At 42.6% G+C, this 21,738-nt stretch overlaps 1 protein-coding gene and 1 long non-coding RNA gene across 2 annotated transcripts in view; one reads left to right on the plus strand and one right to left on the minus strand.

Moving 5' to 3' along the window:
* LOC136384247 (uncharacterized) overlaps nt 1-8,643 on the minus strand; it is a 59,781-nt gene extending 51,138 nt beyond the window's left edge. The window contains exon 1 of the long non-coding RNA XR_010747552.1: nt 8,135-8,643. This is a non-coding gene — a long non-coding RNA (uncharacterized lncRNA). The remainder of the gene's footprint in view (nt 1-8,134) is intronic.
* A 110-nt stretch (nt 8,644-8,753) lies between these two features.
* RSBN1L (round spermatid basic protein 1 like) overlaps nt 8,754-21,738 on the plus strand; it is a 97,440-nt gene continuing 84,455 nt past the window's right edge. The window contains exon 1 of the mRNA XM_066354452.1: nt 8,754-9,350. Coding sequence (XP_066210549.1) covers nt 8,786-9,350 — 565 coding nt within the window. The 5' untranslated portion in view covers nt 8,754-8,785. The remainder of the gene's footprint in view (nt 9,351-21,738) is intronic.

The raw sequence follows: 21,738 nt of genomic DNA on the forward strand, positions 1-21,738 counted from the left end.
TCTTTGATAAAGGAACCACAATGGAGAAAAGAAAGCCTCTTCAATAAATGGTCCTGGGAAAACTGGAGAGTCACGTGCAAAAGAATGAAACTCAACTGCAGTTTGTCCCCTTGTACCAAAATTAATTCAAAGTGGATCAAAGACCTAAATATAAGACTTGAAACAATAAATTACATAGAAGAAAACATAGGTACTAAACTCATGGACCTTGGCCATAAAGAGCATTATATAAACTTGACTCCAAAAGCAAGGCAAGTGCAGGTAAAGATAAATGAATGGGACCTCATCAGACTAAGAAGCTTTTGCACAGCAAAAGAAATGGGCAACAAAACAAACAGACAGCCAACTAATTGGGAAATGATATTTTCAAACAACAGCACAGAAAAGGGCCTAATATCCAAAATATACAAAGAACTCATAAAAATCAACAAGAAGCAAACAATCCAATAAAAAAAAATGGGAAGAGGACATGAACAGACACTTCTCCCAGGAAGAAATACAAATGGCCAACAGATATATGAAAAGATGCTCATCTTCACTAGCTATTAGAGAAATGCAAATCAAAACTACAATGAGATACCACCTCATACCTGTTAGATTAGCTATTATCAACAAGACAGGTAATAACAAGTGTTGGAGAGGCTGGGGAGAAAAAGAACCTTCATCCAATGTTAGTGGGAATGTAAAGTAGTACAACCATTATGGAAGAAAGTATGGTCGTTTCTCAAAAAATTAAGAATAGAACTACCATATGACCAGCAATCCCTCTACTGGGTATATACCCCCCAAACTCAAAAACATTGGTATGTAAAGACACATGCAGCCCCGTGTTCATTGCAGCATTGTTCACAGTGGCCAAGACATGGAAACAACCAAAAAGCCCTTCAATAGATGACTGGATAAAGAAGATGTGGTACATATATACTATGGAATACTACTCAGCCATAAAAAATGATGACATTGGATCATTTACAACAACATGGATGGTCCTTGATAACATTATACTGAGTGAAATAAGTAAATCAGAAAAAACTAACAACTGTATGATTCCATACATGGGTGGGACACAAAATTGAGACTCAAGGACATAGACAAGAGTGTGGTGGTTAGGGGAGGGGAAGGGTGGAGAAGTAAGGGGTGGGGCGAGGGAAGGGGGCATAAAGAAAAACAAATAGAAGGTGACAGAAGACAATTTGACTTCGGGTGATGGGTATAGAATATAATATAATCAAATGTCAAAATGATCTGGAGATGTTTTCTCTGAATCTATGTAATCTAATTGATCAATGTCACCCCGTTAAAATTAATTGTCTAAATAAAATTTTAAAAAAATTCTAGACTTTTAGCAAGTAGACCCATTCCATCTTCATATGGGACCAATACCTAGAGTTGAGATACAAATGTAACTTGTAGATAAGGCACGTATCCCCAGTTTTCCATTGTCCTTACCATTTCCTATTATATCATATTCAACCTGCCTTATTTTTATCATTTTTTAACCTGCCAAGACCACTTGGCATTTAAGTTTGTAATGTCTGGTCCTCATCACAAAGATCACACAGCTCTACTTTATATATTTCTTTCCAAAATATATTTATTGAGCACTGACCATGTCCTATGCATACAAATATAAATAATGTATTATTCCTGCCTTTGAGATGCTCACAGGCTAGAAGCAGAGACCAATGAGTTAAATAATCATAGGCAGAATGATGATGGCACCAAAGAATGATCAACTCTGACTTGGCAGGTCAGAAGGCATGGTACCAAGATGCTTGAACCAGATCTTGAAGGATAAGGATAACTTCATTAGGATATTCCAGACAGGAAATAGAATGCATAGAGGGGCAGGAAGTGCAGCTCTTTTGGCAACTACACAGATTTAAAATATATGAAACAGGGAAGCTGTAGGAGTGTGAGAGAAAGGAGTGCTAGGGTTATATCAAGAATGCCTGTGTCTACACTAAAAAGTGTGACTTCTATTTCGTAAGCAAAAAAGAACCACTTAAGAGGCTCAAAGTGCCTGACCAGGCAGTGGTGCAGTGGATAGAACGTCGGACTGGGGACCAGGCCGGGACCAGGGGACCCGAGTTCGAACCTCGAGGTCGCCAACTTTGAGCGTGGGCTCATCTGGTTTGAGCAAAGCTCACCAGTTTGAGCCCAAGGTCGCTGGTTGAGGTCACTTGGTCTACTGTGGCCCCCAGTCGGGGCACATATGAGAAGCAATCAATTAATAACTAAGGTGCCTCAATGAAGAATTGGTGCTTCTCATTTCTCTCCCTTCCTGTCTGTCTGTCTCTATCTGTCCCTCTCTGTCTCTGTCCCCCCCCTCTCCAAAAAAAGAGAGAGAGACTGAAGCACAACCAGGTCTATATTTTAGAAATGTAATTTTGGTAGCAGCATAGAGGAGGGAAGAGTTTAGAATATGAAAGATGAGGCAGACAGACCCAGTTAGGAAAGAGATCATTGACATAATCCAAGCTGACCTGAGGCCTGAAGGCAAGAAGCAGTAACGAGAAGAGAAACTGACTACAAATACTGACTGCGGAGTAAAAAAAGAAGTTCAAGAAGAGTCTAAGATTTGTAGTTTGAAATCTAAGATGGTTAAGCACTTATATCAGAAGACACTGTGATGAATATTATTATATAGAACTGTGTAGAATGAGATAAAGAGCAATGACATATTCCTAGGAATCCCCAACAGTTAAATGGAAGAGACGCTCATCAGCCTAGATGCAGAAGAGCAGGCAGAGGCAATGACCTGAGGTTGGGGGTTAGCAGCACAGAGTTGAAGAGAATTAGTGTGAAGAACTGAAGTGTTGAGAGATGTTTGGTACAAATTATATACCATAGGTTTCAGGTTGGATAGGGAAGAAAGTATAGAAAGGACAGATTAGTATAGGGTTGCCAGAGTTATCAGAAAAAAAAAAAGACATGCCATTATATCTGAATTTCAGACAAAGAAAAAAGTCCTTTATAAAAAAATGTGCCCTGCCTGACCAGGCGGTGGCGCAGTGGATAAAGCGTCGGACTGGGATGCAGAGGACCCAGGTTCAGGACCCTGAGGTCGCCAGCTTGAGCACGAGCTCATCTGGTTTGAGCAAAAGCCCACCAGCTTGAACCCAAGGTCGCTGGCTCCATCAAGGGGTTACTTGGTCTGCTGAAGGCCAGTGGTCAAGACACATATGAACTACGGTGTTGCAACGCACAATGAAAAACTAATGATTGATGCTTCTCATCTCTCTCCGTTCCTGTCTGTCTGTCCCTGTCTATCCCTCTGACTCACTGTCTCTGTAAAAAAAAAAAAAAAAATGCCCCAAATATTATATGGGTCATATTCATACTAAATTCTTTTGTTAATCTGAATTTCAAATTTTACAGGGTGTCCTGTATCTTATTTGGCAACTACAATTAGGTGAAAAAGACCTAGAGTGTGAGAGCTATTTAGAGGTCAAAGGAAGGGTATTGGGTATTGTATCAAGTAATAAGAGAGCTAAACATTTAAACCCTGTAGTTTAGGATTTCAGAGATGGAAGGATGATGATAATTTATCAAAAATATTGTTCAGTAAATGGTACCACTGTCCATCAACTCATGCAAGTTATAATCATAGACTAAGCCTTTCCCACCCTAAGTGACTTTGTATCAGAGACTTCCTTGTTCATATACTGGATTAAAGGTTTTGATTTCTACACTATAAAATGGGGCAGACTGGGAGCTTGCTCTCCTCTCTCTCAGTTCCTGAGATTAGCATTAGAGAGGAGAGCAGAGGAAGGCCACGTGGAGGAGAGGAGAAGCAGCCAAGATGGTGGAGTGCTGAAGGAGAAGCCAGTTTGTGCAGAGAGAAGGAGATGGGGAACAGAGATGAATAAGGCTGGTGAGATAGAAACCTTTGATTCTAGGAAACTCGGATAAGTCAGTGGCTTTGAGTGCCCTGAATGGAAGGGGAAGTGTTTTCCCACTGTGTATATTTCTTGCCCGCTGGGTGCCAGCTAGGATTAAAGATAATGGCCCACCAGTTCTTGGCTCTGTTGTTTCATTACCATCTGTTCGAATCAAATGCGAACCTGTACTGGCCAGGCGGCTGTGATGGTGACCATGAATACTGGCTTTACAAAGGGGATAGATCATGATGGATCTTGAAGTCATATTAAGGATTTTGTTCTTTATCCTAAGAGCAACAAAAGCCACTGACAGGTCTGAAGCAAGAAAAGTGATAGGGTTGCAGGTGGGGGACATGACCCCCTCCTCCCTTAAGTGGACTAAGAGACATTGACAAACTAGATGTTCCAGAAAACCTTCTCCCAGGCATCCGGGTGTGGAAGGTCCTCTAGCTTATTTATGGTTAATCTTACATAAATTGCTGAAAGAGACATTTTCCTTAATGACCACCAGCCTCCACCCTCAAATCCCCTATTTAACCCTACCTGTTAGAGAACCGGGAGCTGCTCTCCCTTAGGAGACAGAGAGCCCGGCAGGTTTCCTTTCATTAAACCCTATTACGCTCTGGCCGGTTGGCTCAGTGGTAGAGCGTCGGCCTGGCATCCAGAATTCTCGGGTTCGATTCCCGGCCAGGGCACACAGGAGAAGCGCCCATCTGCTTCTCCACCCCTCCCCTCTCCTTCCTCTCTGTCTCTCTCTTCCCCTCCCGCAGCCAAGGCTCCATTGGAGCAAAGATGGCCCGGGCGCTGGGGATGGCTCTGTGGCCTCTGCCTCAGGCGCTAGAGTAGCTCTGGTCGCAACAGAGCGACGCCCCGGATGGGCAGAGCATTGCCCCCTGGTGGGCGTGCCGGGTGGATCCCGGTCAGGCACATGCGGGAGTCTGTCTGACTGTCTCTCCCTGTTTCCAGCTTCAGAAAAATGCAAAAAAACCCCCCACACACAAAAAAACCCAAAAACCCTATTACACTGGTCTTTCGGTCTCTGACTGATTCTATCAGAAAGTGACATGATCAATTTAGGTTTTGAAAAGAGCATTCTGGGTAGAATGGAAAAGAGATTTGAGAATACTAGAATATAATGAAACTAGGGGGAAAAAGGCTAGTTGTAAGGAATCGCCCATTTAACCTGGAACCCTCTATGACTTGGGTTGGGGAACTTTAGTTAAAAGCCCTGAGTGAATGTCTCTTGAATGCAAACACCAGGAAACTGAGTGAGTGACCTTTGTGCAGACACAAAAGAAAGTACAGCTTTAGAAAATTAGCCTAGAGGTTCTAGATTGCCCCTTCATTTGTGCTTGCTAATTAGCAAGAGAAAAAGAATGTACTCACCCAAATTAGTCCTTTTTCTATGTCAGCAAAATGGCCATCAGTCATTCTTCCCCCTTATCATCTGGCCTCCCTACCTTGTGATCTTGTTACCTCTGTTCTTCTTCTGATCAGTAAAAGCTAAGGGAGAAGAAAATTCAGGTTTTCTTTGCCTCCCTTGGCAGGCCTTCCCCTCTTCCTCTTGACATAAGTTTGCATCTTGAGTAGGTTTCTTCCACACAACACTGGTAGTTCCCAGCAGACTGGAGTACTACAGCTAGTGAGAGGGGGTGGGCATGGAGAAAAGTGGGTGGTTTTAGTGCTAGTAGAGATGAAGCCGGGAGGAACTGGTGATAGTGGTGGAAACTCTCTCCTTGTTTAATGTTGTTAGGAATGACCTAGCTGAAAGGAAACGGCTGAATACATGAAAGATAACTCAGTTTGTTTTATAGTAGTATTGCTATTAGACCTGGGTAGGGACCCTCCTTCCGATACAAAGGGCAAAGTGTCTAGAGGTTAGGGGGCCATGCCTGCCTGGAGCTTGAACTCCTCTTTTAGACTGGCTAAATTTGAAGGCAGACCCAGTTGCTGAACATATCACTCACTGCTTGCAGGGGGTGAGGGGTGTTGACATGTTGATTGCATGCATGCATGGTCCCTTTTGGTGTGGTAGGTGAAGAGGCTAGGAATGGAAGAGAACTGGGTCAGTCTGACATCTCTAAAAGTCTTTTTTTGGTGGGGGGGAAGAGAGAGAGAGAGAGGGATAGATAGGGACAGACAGACAGGAACGGAGAGAGATGAGAAGAATCAATCATCAGTTTTTCGTTGTGACACCTGAGTTGTTCATTGATTGCTTTCTCGTATGTGCCTTGACCGCGGGCCTTCAGCAGACCGAGTAACCTGTAACCCCTTGCTCGAGCCAGCGGCCTTGAGTCCAAGCTGGTGAGCTTTTGCTCAAACCAGATGAGCCCGTGCTCAAGCTGGCGACCTCAGGGTCTCGAACCTGGGTCCTTCCACATCCCAGTCCGATACTCTATCCCAGAGGTCCCCAAACTTTTTACACAGGGGGCCAGTTCACTGTCCCTCAGACCGTTGGAGGGCCGGACTATAAAAAAAAACTATGAACAAATTCCTATGCACACTGCACATATCTTATTTTAAAGTAAAAAACAAAACGGGAACAAATACAATATTTAAAATAAAGAACAAGTAAATTTAAATCAACAAACTGACCAATATTTCAATGGGAACTATGCTCCTCTCACTGACCACCAATGAAAGAGGTACCCTTCCAGAAGTGCGGCAGGGGCCGGACAAATGGCCTCAGGGGGCCGCATGTGGCCCGTGGGCCGTAATTTGGGGACCCCTGCTCTATCCACTGCGCCACCACTTGGTCAGGCTCTAAAAGTCTTAAGAATTTGAAATTTAACCCTGGTCTTCTAGATTATTATTTAAGTAGATTTGTAAAGGTAGTAAAAGTAGAACATGTATTTTTAAAATAGTTTATCATCTTGACTTCTAACAAATAGTTGGGACATATGGTATGTGAGCCTCCATAGCCATTCTTACCCAGGCTCTGCGAATTTAAAATGGTACATATAGTGCAAGGTGTAACAAATTCACATCAGTGAGAGTTCATTTTGGTTGAGCCTTTATGTAGTCAGATTTTCCAGACTTCTGCGTGGGAGATGAAGGAGTAAGTGGTACAAGTTCCCCAGCACTACAATAATGTATACAGGAAACACTTTCCTATATCTAAGCGTCAACAATTAAGATGCAATTTTTTTTTTTTACTTTTATTAATTTTTAGAGAGGAGAGAGAGAGAGAGAGAGGGAGAGAGAAGGGGAGAGAAGGAAGCATCAACTCCCATATGTGCCTTGACTAGGCAAGCCCAGGGTTTTGAACCGGCGACCTCAGCATTCCAGGTTGACGCTTTATCCACTGCGCCACCACAGGTCAGGCAAGATGCGATTTTAATTGTAATGGTTTCAGTGCGATTTTTGAAAAGGTTCTTGATTACGGCAGGCAGAAGTTGAAAGTTTAAAGCGTGACAAGGGACCTTGATCATGCAATCAAATTTACTCACTTAACAAATTAAACAGATGTCTGACAGATGAAGCACCCTGATGCAAGTCACAAAGATAGTTAATAGCAAAAAAAAAAAAAAAAAGAAGATAGTTAATAGCAAATGATTTCCAGCTCTATCTATCCTCTCTGCCCACTCTTCCACCAATGCTACTTTTCATGAAGACATCCGCTGCCAGAGAATTCTAACTACAAAGTTTTCACTTGCTTTCATTGTTACATACTAAAGGAAGTAAAAACTTCCACTTTAAAATTTGGAGGCACCTCAAAAAACAAGTCTACAAACCAGTATTAAAGTAAGGGGGGAGGACACAAAAATCCACCGTCATTAAGTCACAAGTAAGTATTGGCAATCCTACATAGTTACTTTTAACTGTTTCCCTTAAAGTTTACAGGCAATTTAGGTCTTCTAATTTTAGGACTCAAAATATCCTTTGACTGGTTATCTCCTGATTTGACTATTTTTATTTTTTACAATCTATTCTTTTGACTTTCAATATCACGTGAGACCGTAGAGTAAAATTAAAATAGTGCTCCTCGTTTTGATTACTGTAATCCATCTCCCCAAATTCCTTACCTTCTAAACTAGAAATCAAAGCACACACTTACAAAACATCAACACTTTATTTAGGATACGAACTAAACGCTAAACTACACTTTTAAAAATCACTGCTTTTCAAAGACCTATAAATATAGCTAACGGACTTTTCTTAGGGACTCTGATTTAAAGTAATTATAATAAAATTGAAATCTTTAAGGGTCCAATCACAAGAGTTAAAAAAATTTCCACAGAGGCTCTTACCTTCCATCTCAGACGTAATCCAAAAGTTCAGGGTTTGCAGGAAGTTATCTCCCTCAAAGTTTAAGAATTGACGATTTTAGCAAGAGTAACAAATCTTGTCAAAACACCAAGTGACTTTTAGCCCTTCCCATCAATCGACTACTGCCAACAAGAAGGGAATTTTCTTTTCTGGTTAAAATGTTCTCCTTTGAGCTGAGCATCTGCGAAATTCGGCACTCTGGGCGCGAAGAGGTGGGGGGACCAAAAGGACATATGAAAAGAACGGGATAGGACAAAGTCATCGAGGCAGAAACGAGCGCGACCTGGTCCGGAGCAAATTTTGGGGTCTGGACTGGGGGTTCTTTCCAGACACTCACGGGCCACCGGAGTTTACGCTGGCGACAAATGGAAGACCCTCCCCTCGCAGCTCTCTGGTCCGCTAGTCGCGCCCCGCGGAGCTGTGACCTCCGAAGCGGGTCCACTTGGTGGTCCCGCCTCTTCGGCTCCAGACTCGCATCTTTGACTGGCTTTTAGATGGATCCCTCAGGAAGGCTCGGCCAATGAAGGGCCCGGTCGGTGGCCCAGACGCCCCGCCCATCCCCGCCCTCACTGAGGGCCCGCCCCTGTCCCGCGCCCGGGAGCAGAGGAGAGTAAATACAACAGGAGCGCAAGATGGCGGAACTGCCGAGCCCAGCAAGCAGCGCTGCTGCCGCCGCTACCATCTCGGAGAAAGAACCATTTGGCAAGCTGCAGACCGTCTCCCGGGACCCACCGGGTCCTCTGTCCGCCAAGAAGGTCCGGACTGAGGAGAAGAAGGCGCCGCGGAGACTGAACGGAGACGGGGGCGACGGCGGGAACAGCAGGCAGCCGCAGCCGCTGGCGGCGCCTTCGCCTCAGGGTTATGGCAGCCCCGCGTCTTGGAGCCTCGCCGCTCTGTCTGCTGCCCCGTCCCCGTCCTGTGCTCCGAGCAGTTTCTCCTCCGCCGGCGCGGCCGTCCCGTCCTCAGTCTCCGCTGCCTCGTCTCCGCCAGTGCCGCGCACACTGCTGGTCCCTCCTCCGCTGCTGCGCGCTCAGCCTCCCCCTCCGCCGCCGGCCGCCGCCTCCCCGGCCGCCGCCAAGCCTCGCAGGACCAAGGAGAAGCGGGAGAAGGAACGGAGGCGGCACGGCCTCGGCGGGGCGGGCGAGGCCGGCGGGGCCGCCCGGGAGGAGAACGGGGAGGTGAAGCCGCTGCCGCGAGGTGGGTGCTGGCGCCGGGAGGGGGAGGGGAGAGGGGGGAGGGGAGCGGAGCGGCGGAGGGGAGCGGAGCGGAGCGGAGGACGCCCCGGCCCCGCCGCCCGGGACGTCCGCGGGGTCCGGGCCGGGGAAGCGCGGGAGCCGCGTGCGCCTGTCTGGAGGCGATTTTGCAGCCCTCGTGGGGACAGGAAATGGAGCCTGTAATTTCGGTCGCAGTGGGGGAACGGCCGAAACTCTTATCTTGTGTATCGTTTCTGCCTTAATGCGCTGAAGATTTGTAGAATTGGGTCTGGAAGACCCGCCTAGGAGTGTTTGGCTACGGAGAGACATGGGAGGGAACGGGGTTGCGAAGGGCTTGGTCCAGTAAAAGACACTCAATTGATTATTTGACTGTTTAGACTTGATCGTGGAAGTCATATTTGTGGCAAGGTTCTATCTAGCGCCAAAAAATCCTGTCAAAAAAGGGGGTGTGGGGAGCCTTGGCGTCAGCTGGAAGCTGCCAGAGCCTGAGCTTTTCAGCCCTATTAGGGAAATGAGGTGGCGTGCAGGGCCCGAAGTGCGCTGTTTCCTAGGGACCCTCCCTCCTCTGTTTTCGCTCCATAGGCTCGACTGTCCTGAGTCGTCCTGTGTGAAACATCATCCTTCAGGAAGAATTTTCAGCCATATTCTTTTTTTCTCTTTCCTTCCCTTTCTTTTCTCTTTTTTTTCTTCTTGCAGCAAATTATAAAAGCAGGAGCGTTAACGTTTTGCGGCCAGAGCAAGTGGCTTCAAAATGGTTTAGCATCAGAAAAAGGCAAATTCCTATGCGTCCTTTTCAGACACGGCTAGACAGTTTTAAAATGTAGGCTAGCCATATAATTTTCAGAAATCATTTCTTTAAAATTGATGGTTCTACCTATTTCGCTGTTGATAGCAAGGGTCTGACTGTGGTACAACATGGAGACTGGTTGAAAATTAGGTTTTTATGTGATCAGAAGCTTAAACTATATAATAATCTTTAATATAAACACATTGATACACAGTATTGTCAAAGTATTTTTGTTTTGAAAGAAAAAATGAAACGTCAAGCGGTTTAGCATTGCTGATTTAATGGTAGCTTAATTACATCACGAAAATTCTCTATATTTGAATTAGAATGGATGTTTTCACAATTAATGCTGTAAAGGACTATGTAGCAACAGTTACTTTTTCCTTGATGTTTTGCCAGAAATAAAGCTGACTTTAAGCGTAGCCATCAGGTACTCTGGCACAAGGTCAAGATCTCTCATCTTTGGAGAGTGTTGCTTTTGTGGTTTTTATACCACTTTAGTCTGGAATTTAAGGTGATTAGTATTTTAAAGCTACATATTTTGTTTTAATGGTTACATTTAAAAGTTTTAATTGCCTGGAAGTTCCGTACATTGCAATATGTAAGCAGTGTATTTGCTTTTCTAAGTTCTTTGAATGAGGAAGTGAATATGGGTATAACATTATCAGTGTATTGGAATGGCTGAAAATAAGTAAGCATTCTTCAACAATTCTGACCTAAATTATGGAGCACATAAATGGCCCATAAAGTGAAAGGCTGTTAGAAGTTTTTCTAGTTTTTTAAGTTACTTTAGAATCCTCCTTTGAAGGCTACAGTTTACCTTATTAAGCCTGATGTGGGGAAGATGTTTTTCCATGACCTATTTAAGTTTTTTTGATTAGTGACTAGATATTATCACTTGTAAGATTTTCAGTTTTTTGTTGTTTGACAGAAATGCTGCTGTGTTATTGAAAAAATAAAATAAAAGGGTTGCTTTTCAGTATTGATGGTAAATTTAATGGTGAAAACCTCTCTTTAATTTGAGAAGTGTCTGTATCCAACTAAAATTCAGCTATAACTTAATTAAAGTTGTTTTAATCAATTAAGATTCTTTAACAACAGTAGTATTAAAATAACAAGACTACATAAATACATTCAATATAGTTATAACTACAAATATAAAAGCCCTAATGTGCTATACAGTTCGTATTTCTTGGGGCTTTTTGTAAAAATCTTAGTGAATGGATTTGCAGGTGTCTTGTTTAAGGTATATATAACTCTTTTTAGTGTTACTCTAAGTTGGATATTCATCGGATAGCACATAGGATAGTTCAGTAAACCCTCTCAGTTACTCCACAGCTCACTGAGGAACAGTCTGAGTCAGAACAGAAGTAACCTATTAAGACACCTATGCAAAGAATAGATCCTTCAAAAAATAAAAAACCAAAAATCTAAAAGATCTAGCTTCTCAATTCTGTTAAGCATTTAAGCTCCTTTTATTTATTTGTAGTAGTTTTTTAAGTCTTTAGTAAGAACTGTTCATTTTTTACATTGGCTACTGTTCTAACAGAAATTATTTATATTAAATGGAAATATGTATGAAAGGGCTTGCCAGAGCATTTAGTAAATATTCAGGTCAGAAGCATGATAATTTGTTTTTGTTAATCTCATAACATTAAAATGTGGGTGAATTCAGAAAGAGAAAGAATTATTGACAGTGAATTTAAAAGTTAAGAGTGATGAACAGAGAATTATAAAAGCAAACCAGTCTAGGCCCGCTCAGTATATGGGTTGATGCCTTGTATACCTAGAGCCTCTTTCATAGTGCTGCAGCTGTTTTGCATGATAGTCTGAGTTACCAAGTAAAAGTCAAATTTCTTAGAAAGTGTGCAAAACATTTGAGATTTAAAAAAAAAAAAATTTTTTTTCCAGAGACAGAGAGAGGGATAGACAGGGACAGACAGACAGGAATGGAGAGATGAGAAGCATCAATCATTAGTTTTTCATTGCTCATTGCGACACTTTAGTTCATTGATTGCTTTCTCATATATGCCTTGACCGTGGGCCTTCAGCAGACCGAGTAACCCCTTGCTTGAGCCAGCGACCTTGGGTCCAAGCTGGTGAGCTTTTGCTCAAACCAGGTGAGCCTGCATTCAAGCTGGTGACCTCGGAGTCTCGAACCTGAGTCCTTGGCATCCCAGTCCAACGCTCTATCCACTGCGCCACTGCCTGGTCAGGCCATTTGAGATTTTTAACAGTGATAAATAACCAGGCTGTGGTGCTTACCGAGGTAAATCAGCTGAAGAGATCACAGCTCATTTTCCTGTAAGACTGAATAACTTACTGCATCAGTAAATGTGTAAAAGCGGGGCATGTACTGCAGGTATCCAGCATTTAGAGTTATAGCAAACAACAGAACAAACATTATTAGATAATAGAATGCCTTCACTGATTTCGAGTATAACCAGTAAGACTTACATAGATCTTATAATTTTTGTCAGTTTTTCCTTTGCAGTTATTTTGTTTTCTTAGGATGACCATGTGAAGTATCCCAAGACAACCACGTCATTTTACTGAATTTTTACTTGAAAATGGAGTTATAGAATTTAATTCTAATGAAAACAGAAGCTTTTCTTAGAATTGAATACTTAATTTGAGGTATGTAAATGTCAGTGATTTAAAAGGGATAGATGTTCAAAGCTTTATCAAACTAGAGTTTCCCTCATTTTTCAAATAGTGTTATTCTGTAACTTTAGGTTAAATTCATATTAAGAGTTTTCATCATTATGACCAAAATCTGTCAGTGCTGGGATAGTTTACTGTGATTTCATTTTCTTATGTAACTCTTCGTTTTTCATGAATCATTTTTTTCGTTAGGTGAATTTTGTCTGGCGGAGTCTTTCTATACCCTCCAGCAGCTTCATAAAATGGTTCTCATTACAATTTTCCACATGGTCAGAACTGTCAGACGTACCTACCCGTTCCATTTGTTCCTGTAGTCATCCATCCCTTCCATAGCTGTCCTTCCTGCTTTGGTCTACATGGTTTCCTTTTGACCTGTTGCAAAGCGGTCATCTTGGGACTTCCCTTAGCTGACATTCTGGGAATTTCTGTCATTTTAGTTGAATCCTTGTTTTCTGGATCCCATGCCTTCCTTTTGGTTTATTCCTTCGTTTTGGTTTCCTCTACTATTAGTATGAAAGACTGCATGGGAATATTTTGGGAGGATTTTATTTTTACCCTCACACTTGATTATTTGGCTGTTAAGAGATTTCTAAATTGGAAGTCATTTAGCATCTCAAGTTTGGAGGTGTCCCTTATTGTCTGGCTTGCAATGTTGGTGCTTCAAAATTTAATCTTCAAAAAGTTGTCTTGGCCTGACCAGGTGGTGGCGCAGTGAATAGAGCGTGGGACTGGGATGCGGAAGGACCCAGGTTCGAGACCCCGAGGTTGCCAGCTTGAGCGCGGGCTCATCTGGCTTGAGCTAAAAAAAGCTCACCAGCTTGGACCCAAGGTCACTGGCTCCAGCAAGGGGTTACTCGGTCTGCTGAAGGCCCGTGGTCAAGGCACATATGAGAAAGCAATCAATGAACAACTAAGGCAGGGGTCCCCAAACTACGGCCCGCAGGCCGCATGCAGCCCCCTGAGGCCATTTATCTTCCCCCGCTGCACTTCCGGAACGGGCACCTCTTTCATTGGTGGTCAGTGAGAGGAGCATAGTTCCCATTGAAATACTGGTCAGTTTGTTGATTTAAACTTACTTGTTCTTTATTTTAAATATTGTATTTGTTCCCATTTTGTTTTTTTTTACTTTAAAATAAGATATGTGCAGTGTGCATAGGGATTTGTTCATAGTTTTTTTTTTATAGTCTGGCCCTCCAACGGTCTGAGGGACAGTGAACTGGCCCCCTGTGTAAAAAGTTTGGGGACCCCTGAACTAAGGAGTCCCAACGAAAAACTGATGATTGATGCTTCTCATCTCTCCATTCCTGTCTGTCTGTCCCTATCTATCCCTCTCTCTGACTCTCTCTGTCCCTGTAAAAAAATAATAAATTAATTAAAAAAAAAAAAGTTGTCTTGTTCAGATATCTAGGAGATTTGAACCCTTTCATTAAATTTTTAACATTTCAGGGGTTTTTTGTTTTGTTTTGTTTTCTGAGAGAGAGAGAGAGAGAGAGACACACACACACACACACACACACAAAGGGGAGAGAGATAAGAAGCTTGTAGATGTGGCACTTATTGTTCATTGATTTCTTCTCTTGTGCCTGACCTGTGGTGGCGCAGTGGATAAAGTGTCAACCTGGAAACGCTGAGGTCGCCAGTTCGAAACCCTGGGCTTGCCTGGTCAAGGCACATATGGGAGTTGATGCTTCCTGCTCCTCCCCCCCCCCTTCCCTCTATAATGTTAAAAAAAAATCTCCATATCATGATTTCTTCTCTTGTGTGCCTTGATGGGGTGGAGATGGGGGCTCTCAAGCTGAGCCAATGACCTTGGGCTCATGTTGATGATCTTGTGCTCAAGCTGGAGACCTTGGGGTTTTGGACCTGGGACCTATCCACTGTGCCATCCACTGGTCTGGCAACATTTCAGTGTCTTAATAATACACCTTATTTTTCGTTCCATAAGACACACCTGACCGTAAGACACACCTAGGGTTTTAAAGAGGAAAATAAGAAAAAAAAAAATCTGAACCAAATGGTGTGTTAAAATATTTATTAAAATATACCACAATAATATTTCAACAATGTAAACTCAACAGCAGTATTAACAACCATTAGCACTGTTTTTAACAAATGAGAAGAGACTTTAATATTCAAATACTCTCCTAGTTGTCTGGGAACCTCAGGAACTCATCGCTAGAGTCAGAATTTAAGAAGCGCAGTTGCTCACAATCACTGGTATCACTTTCTTCACTATTTTCTTATATGATACCATCTTCAGTGCCATCTAAGGTATTGCTAATGCCACTTTTTTTTTTTGTGGCAGAGACAGAGAGTTGGAGAGACAGATAGGGACAGACAGACAGGAAGGGAGAGAGATAAGAAACATCAGTTTTTCGTTTTGGTTCCTTAGTTGTTCATTGATTGATTTCTCATATGTGCCTTGACCGGGGGGCGGGGGCTACAGCAGACCAAGTGACCCCTTGCTTGAGCTAGTGACCTTAGGCTCAAGCTGGTGAGCCTTGCTCAAACCCGATGAGCCCACGCTCAAGCTGGTGACCTCGGGGTCTTGAACCCAGGTCCTCTGTGTCCCAGTCCGACGCTCTATCCTCTGTGCCACCGACTGGTCAGGCTAATGCCACATTTTTTGAATGACTGTACCACAGTTCATTCTTCACTGACTGCCATGATGTTTTCACCCATCCACAAACTTGAGTGATAGTGGTTCTCTTCATTCTTCCAGTTGGTGTCAAATCATGATTACCAGCAGCCATCCATTTGTCCCACTCTTCTCGCATAAAGACTTTAAACTGTTTGTTGATGGAAACATCGAGAGGTTGCAACTGGCTGATAAGACCCCCAGGAATTAGAGCTAGATGAGTCTTCATTTCTTTAAGGGTTTTTTTGTGGTTTCGCTAATATATGCTCTAAACTGGTCAAGCACTCATAGGGCAGCAAGTGATGTCAGCACCTCACACAGAGCTCCAGCAGCTGCAGCACAGGCCTCCACTGCTGCAGTGCGCCTCTCACGTTTGCCCTCGAAGATGCCAGATGAAAGAATGCACCCACACAACATTGCTCGCCTTCCCTCCTGCACTGCTTGCAACCTTGGAAACCAGAACCAGGAGATCATGTAGCAGATGACGGGGTTCCGCACCCCACCGTGGAGGGCATGATTAAGCTCCCACTGGCCCTCATCTTACATGTTTACCAGCGCAGCACCCCACAGCAGCTAAAAAAAAGTGAACATTTGCTCCATAAGATACATGGGCATTTTCCCCTTCACTTTTGGGGGAAAAAGTGTGTCTTAACGGAGCGAAAAATACGGTGTATACACCACACACAAACACATACACACACACACACACACTTTAGTGAGAGGGACAGATAGGAAGGAGAGAGATGAGAAGCATCAGTCCTTTGTTGCGGCACCTTAGTTGTTCATTGATTGCTTTCTCCTATGTGCCTTGACTAGGGGGTGAGGGAGGGCCTTGGGCCTCAAGCCAGCAACCCTGCGCTCAAGCTGGTGAGACCTTGCTCTAGCTGGATGAGCCTGCACTCAAGCGGTGACATGGAGGTTTTAAACCTGGATCCTCTGAGACCCTGTCCCACACTATGTCCACTGCGCCACCACCTGGTCAGGCTTAAAAATGTTTTATGAGCTCTTGTTTGTTGTTATCTTGCTTCATTTTCATGGGGCGCAACATCTGTTACTTCTTTAAGGGTATTAATTATTATTCCTTTTACATGTTTTCTTTTCCTTGCATTGGTTTTGGTTCCTCTGACTTCTTTTCTGTTTGTTTAGGTCTCTCTGTTGGAGGCTTTCTTCATATCTGTGTGATCCTTAGTTCCTTCATAGTCAAAAGGAAGTTCCAAAAGTAATAGAAAGCTCACTGGGCATGCATGAACCCGGCTTAGTGACTAATGAATTCTCATGTTTTTTACCTTTTTTTTCTCTGGGTGGTTAAGAAGAAGACTTTCAGGCCTGACTGGGCGGTGGCGCAGTGGATAGAGCGTCAGACTGGGATGCGGAGGACCTAGGTTCGAGACCCTGAGGTCGCCAGCTTGAGCGTGAACTCAACTGGTTTGAGCAAAAGCAAGGTCACTGGCAAGGGGTTACTTGGTCTGCTGAAGGCCCGCAGTCAAGGCACGTATGAGAAAGCAATCAGTGAACAATTAAAGTGTTGCAACGCTTAACGAAAAACTAACGATTGATGCTTCTCATCTCTCCATTCCTGTCTGTCTGTCCCTGTCTATCCCTCTCTCTGACTCTCTCTCCGTCTCTGTAAAAAACAAAACTAAACAAAAACAAACAAAAAAAAGAAGACTTTCAGTTTCTTCAGATAATGGTCCTTCATTTTTATGTTTGTGTGTTAGTGGAATAATGGAGAGAGGAGAAGATTGGCAGAATGTATGAGTTTAGATGGCAGGGTACTAGTACTGGATAGGGAAAGCAAGTTACAAGTCTTAACATTCAGTTTATACATTTTCACTTATTCTTCCTGTTTTCATACCAACATTTTGCTTCTGTGTGGGATGCTTCTGATACTGGAGTCACTGATTCAGTTTTGCTGGAGACCATACCTCTCATTCCCTTAGAAGGCAGAGAGGAGAGAGAGTGAGAGAGAGAGAGAGTGTGTGTGTGTGTGTGTGTGTTTGAGGGTAGGGGTTTCTCCTCTCGTCCCTCCCTGTACCTCTAAATTCTAATCCTTTCTGGAATACTGTAGAGTAAATAGGATTGTTTACCATATATTTTGTAGGGACTTAACATTAACTTTTTATTTTAAGTCACTTACTGTTACATCATTAGCTTTCTGTCTTTATATGTTGTATTTCAGGTTATAGTTACAGTGTTTCCTACTTACATCAAAGATGGACTTTCTGGTTCTTTTTCTTCCTATTTGAGTATGTTTTTTGTTTTGTTTTGTTTTGTTTTGTTTTGTATTTTTCTGAAGCTGGAAACGGGGAGAGACAGTCAGACAGACTCCCACATGCGCCCGACCGGGATCCACCCGGCACACCCATCAGGGGCAACGCTCTGCCCACCAGGGGGCGATGCTCTACCCCTCCGGGGCGTCGCTCCACTGCGACCAGAGCCACTCTAGCGCCTGGGGCAGAGGCCAAGGAGCCATCCCCAGCGCCCGGGCCATCCCTGCTCCAATGGAGCCTTGGCTGCGGGAGGGGAGGAGAGAGACAGAGAGGAAGGAAGGGGGGGGGTGGAGAAGCAAATGGGCGCCTCTCCTATGTGCCCTGGCCGGGAATCGAACCCGGGTCCCCCCGCACGCCAGGCCGACGCTCTACCGCCGAGCCAACCGGCCAGGGCTATTTGAGTATGTTTTTTAAAGAGAACTTAAATTTTAGTCTTATTTTAATTTGTTTCTATTTGTCTGACATTGGTGAAATCAATCTTTTTGAGCTCATACTCATCTGTTAGATAGATATGTCTTTTTCACAGCATGGTTGTTGGAATTACATGAACCTGGCATATTGTAGGCATTGAAAAGGGTCATTAATTCCTAACCATTTTTTTCTTATTTAATACTTTGGAGACAGTTTTACTGAATTCGTGGGTAGGTACCTATATAGTTTAACCATTGGTACCTGGTTTCTAGGAATTTCTAGTGTATATGAGTATAAACCATACTAACTTTTTGAAAGAAATTTATATTTCAGAGGTTGAAAGTTATTATAATGTGTCATTAATTTTTCACCAACCTCAAATGAATTAAACTTTCAAATTATTTATAAACTACTTAAAGTAGAATATTGAAAAAATAACGAGGCTTGACTTGTAGTGGTGCAGTGGATAAAGCATCGACCTGGAACACTGAGGTCGCTGGTTGGAAACCCTGCACTTGTCAAAGCACCTATGGGAGTTGATACTTCCTGCCCCTCTCCCTTCTCTCTCACTCTCTCTCTACTCTCTAAAAATGAATAAATAAAATCTAAAAAAAAAAGTACCCTACCAAAAATAAATAAGAAAAAGAAAACAATTAATTTGTGTTAGAGAAAAGAATTATGCTGAAATGTGTGGCTTATATAAATTTTGTATGTGTGTGAGATTCAGAATTGATAATAAAAATGCATTCTTACCAACTAAACTAATAATTTTACAACTTCAAACATTTCATGTTTGAAGGTATATTAAACTTAGGTTATACATTTGTTTTTCTTGAATTGTAGATGAAAAATATTTAACATTTTTCGTGAACTTTCTAATTAATGCAGAAGAAACCAGAATAGTGGATTGAATTCAGGGTCTACTCATTATCTTTTTTCAACACTTATCAACATTTTATTTACAATGTATGTTTCATTTCCCCTTCTCCACTTATTTTAATTTTTTGCTCTGGTATGTTAAAGCATATTCCCAGCATATTTCATTTCACCCCAAAATAACTAGGATTGAAATAGTTTTTCTATTACAGAACTAACAGTACTTATAAAATTTCAATAACACACACACACACACACACACACATACACACATATACATACATATACATATACAATATGTCCTTAAAGTCATAGTGCACTTTTGACCGGTCACAGTAAAGCAACAAAAGACGATAGAAATGTGAAATCTTCACCAAATAAAAGGAAAACCCCTCTCAGTTTCTGTAGGATGATGTGGCAGCATGTGCGCATGCACAGATGATGACGTAACACCGTGTATACAGCAGAGCAGCCCACGGCCATGCCAGTCGAGATGTGGACGGTACAGAGGAAAGTTCAGTGTGTTCTGTGGCTCGCTAAATTCGAATCCGTGACCACAGTGCAACGTGAATATCGGCGCGTTATAACGAAGCGCCACCACATAGGAATAACATTACTCGGTGGGATAAGCAGTTGAAGGAAACCGGCAGTTTGGTGGAGAAACCCTGTTCTGGTAGGCCATCAGTCAGTGACGAGTCTGTAGAGGCTATACGGGATAGCTACCTAAGGAGCCCTAAAAAATCTGTGTGTGAGCCCACATCAAACTGCACTGACTAGATTTTCTTTTATTTGGTACAGATTTCACATTTCTTTCGTCTTTTGTTGCTTTCCTATGACCGGTCAAAAGTGCACCATGACTTTATGGACACACTGTACATATGTATATATTTTTTGTTTGTATGTTTTTTTAAAGAGTAAAATTCCCCCCCGCCCCCAAACTATCATGAAAAATTTACTATATCTCCTCTGGAATATATATGCTTATTTTTTATTTTTCTTTTTTTGGATTTTTCTGAAGCTGGAAACGGGGAGAGACAGTCAGACAGACTCCCGCATGCGCCCGACTGGGATCCACCTGGCACGCCCACCAGGGGCGAAGCTCTGCCCCTTCGGGCGTCGCTCTGTTGTGACCAGAGCCACTCTAGCGCCTGGGGCAGAGGCCAAGGAGCCATCCCCAGCACCCAGGACATCTTTGCTCCATTGGAGCCTCGGCTGCAGGAGGGGAAGAGGGAGACAGAGAGGAAGGAGAGGGGGAGGGGTGGAGAAGCAGATGGGCGCTTCTCCTGTGTGCCCTGGCTGGGAATCGAACCCAGGACCTCTGCACGCCAGGCCGACGCTCTACCACTGAGCCAACCGGCCAGGGCCTGCTTATATATTTTTTAAGTTAACTCTTTAAAAAACTATTTTTTACATTTATAGTAAAATACACATAACAAACTTTACTATTTTAGCCATTTAAAATGTATGGTTTAGTGGCATGAAGTACATTCACATTGTTGTGCAACCATCAACACTGTTCTTCTCCAGAACTCTTTTAATCTTTTCAAACTGAAATTCCATACTTATTCAAGAATAACTGCCCCTATCTCTAACCCCTGCCATTCCTGGTGACCACATAAGCACCTCATATGAGTGAAGTCAAAGTGTTTTCCCTTTTGTGACAGGCTTATTTCACTTGATGTATGTCTTCATGGCTCATCCATGTTACAGCGTGTGTCAGAATTTACTTTTTAAGGCAGAATAATATTCCATTGTATGTACATACCACATTTTGTTTGTCCGGTTATCCTTTGATGGATATTTGGGTTCTTCTACCTTTTGGCTATTGTGAATAATGCTGCTGTGAACAGGGATGTACCGATATTTGTTTAGTATCAGGAAAGTAAATAATCTAAGCAACCAAAAAACCCATAACAGGCAAATGAAGTGGATGCTGGTGAAGTCAGTGTGCGCTCAGCCACCTTAGCATAGGAAATAAAATACTGGGATTTGGTGGACCTTTACTGAATACTTGCCAGTATGCCATGGCATTTTCTCAATATTATTAGGTTAAAATTTTGAATTTTTCCTGGCTTGTTCAGAGTTGCATAGCTAATGGTATAAAGAATTTGGTCAACATCATCTCTGCCAGAATTGGAGCCTAACTATACAATGCTACAGTTAACTTAATTTTTTTCCCCTTTAGACTGGTAAACAGGAAGAAGGTAAAGATGAACTCAAAATTCTTTTTCAAGTTATTTCTTTTTTAAAAACTTATAAGTATACCCTGGTTGGGTAGCTAGCTAGTTAGAGCGTTGTTCTGATACACCAAGGTTGTGGGTTCAATCCCCCATCAGGGTACATATAAGAATCAACCAAGAAATGCATAGATAAGTGGAACAACAAACAAATCAGTGTTTGTTTTCCCCCTCTACCCCCCTTTCTTTTTAAATAAAAAATCAATAAATAAAAAAATAAAAACAAAAAATTTTAAGCATACAGAAAAAAATTAAGAATGATACAATGATTCTTTAGCTTTTTCTCCTAGATTTATCAGCTGTTAGTTTTATCATATATATGCACTGAATTATTTGAAAATAAATTGTAGGCATCATACTTCAATCTTAAGTACATATTTCAGCCTTCATTTCCTAAAGTAACCACTTAACCACAATGACATTGAAACATTTAAGAAAATAGTTATTATAGCTGGTCCGTATACAAATTCTTCCAATTACCCCAATTC

This window comes from Saccopteryx leptura, chromosome 12, assembly GCF_036850995.1.
Source record: "Saccopteryx leptura isolate mSacLep1 chromosome 12, mSacLep1_pri_phased_curated, whole genome shotgun sequence".
Classification (NCBI taxonomy): domain Eukaryota; kingdom Metazoa; phylum Chordata; class Mammalia; order Chiroptera; family Emballonuridae; genus Saccopteryx; species Saccopteryx leptura.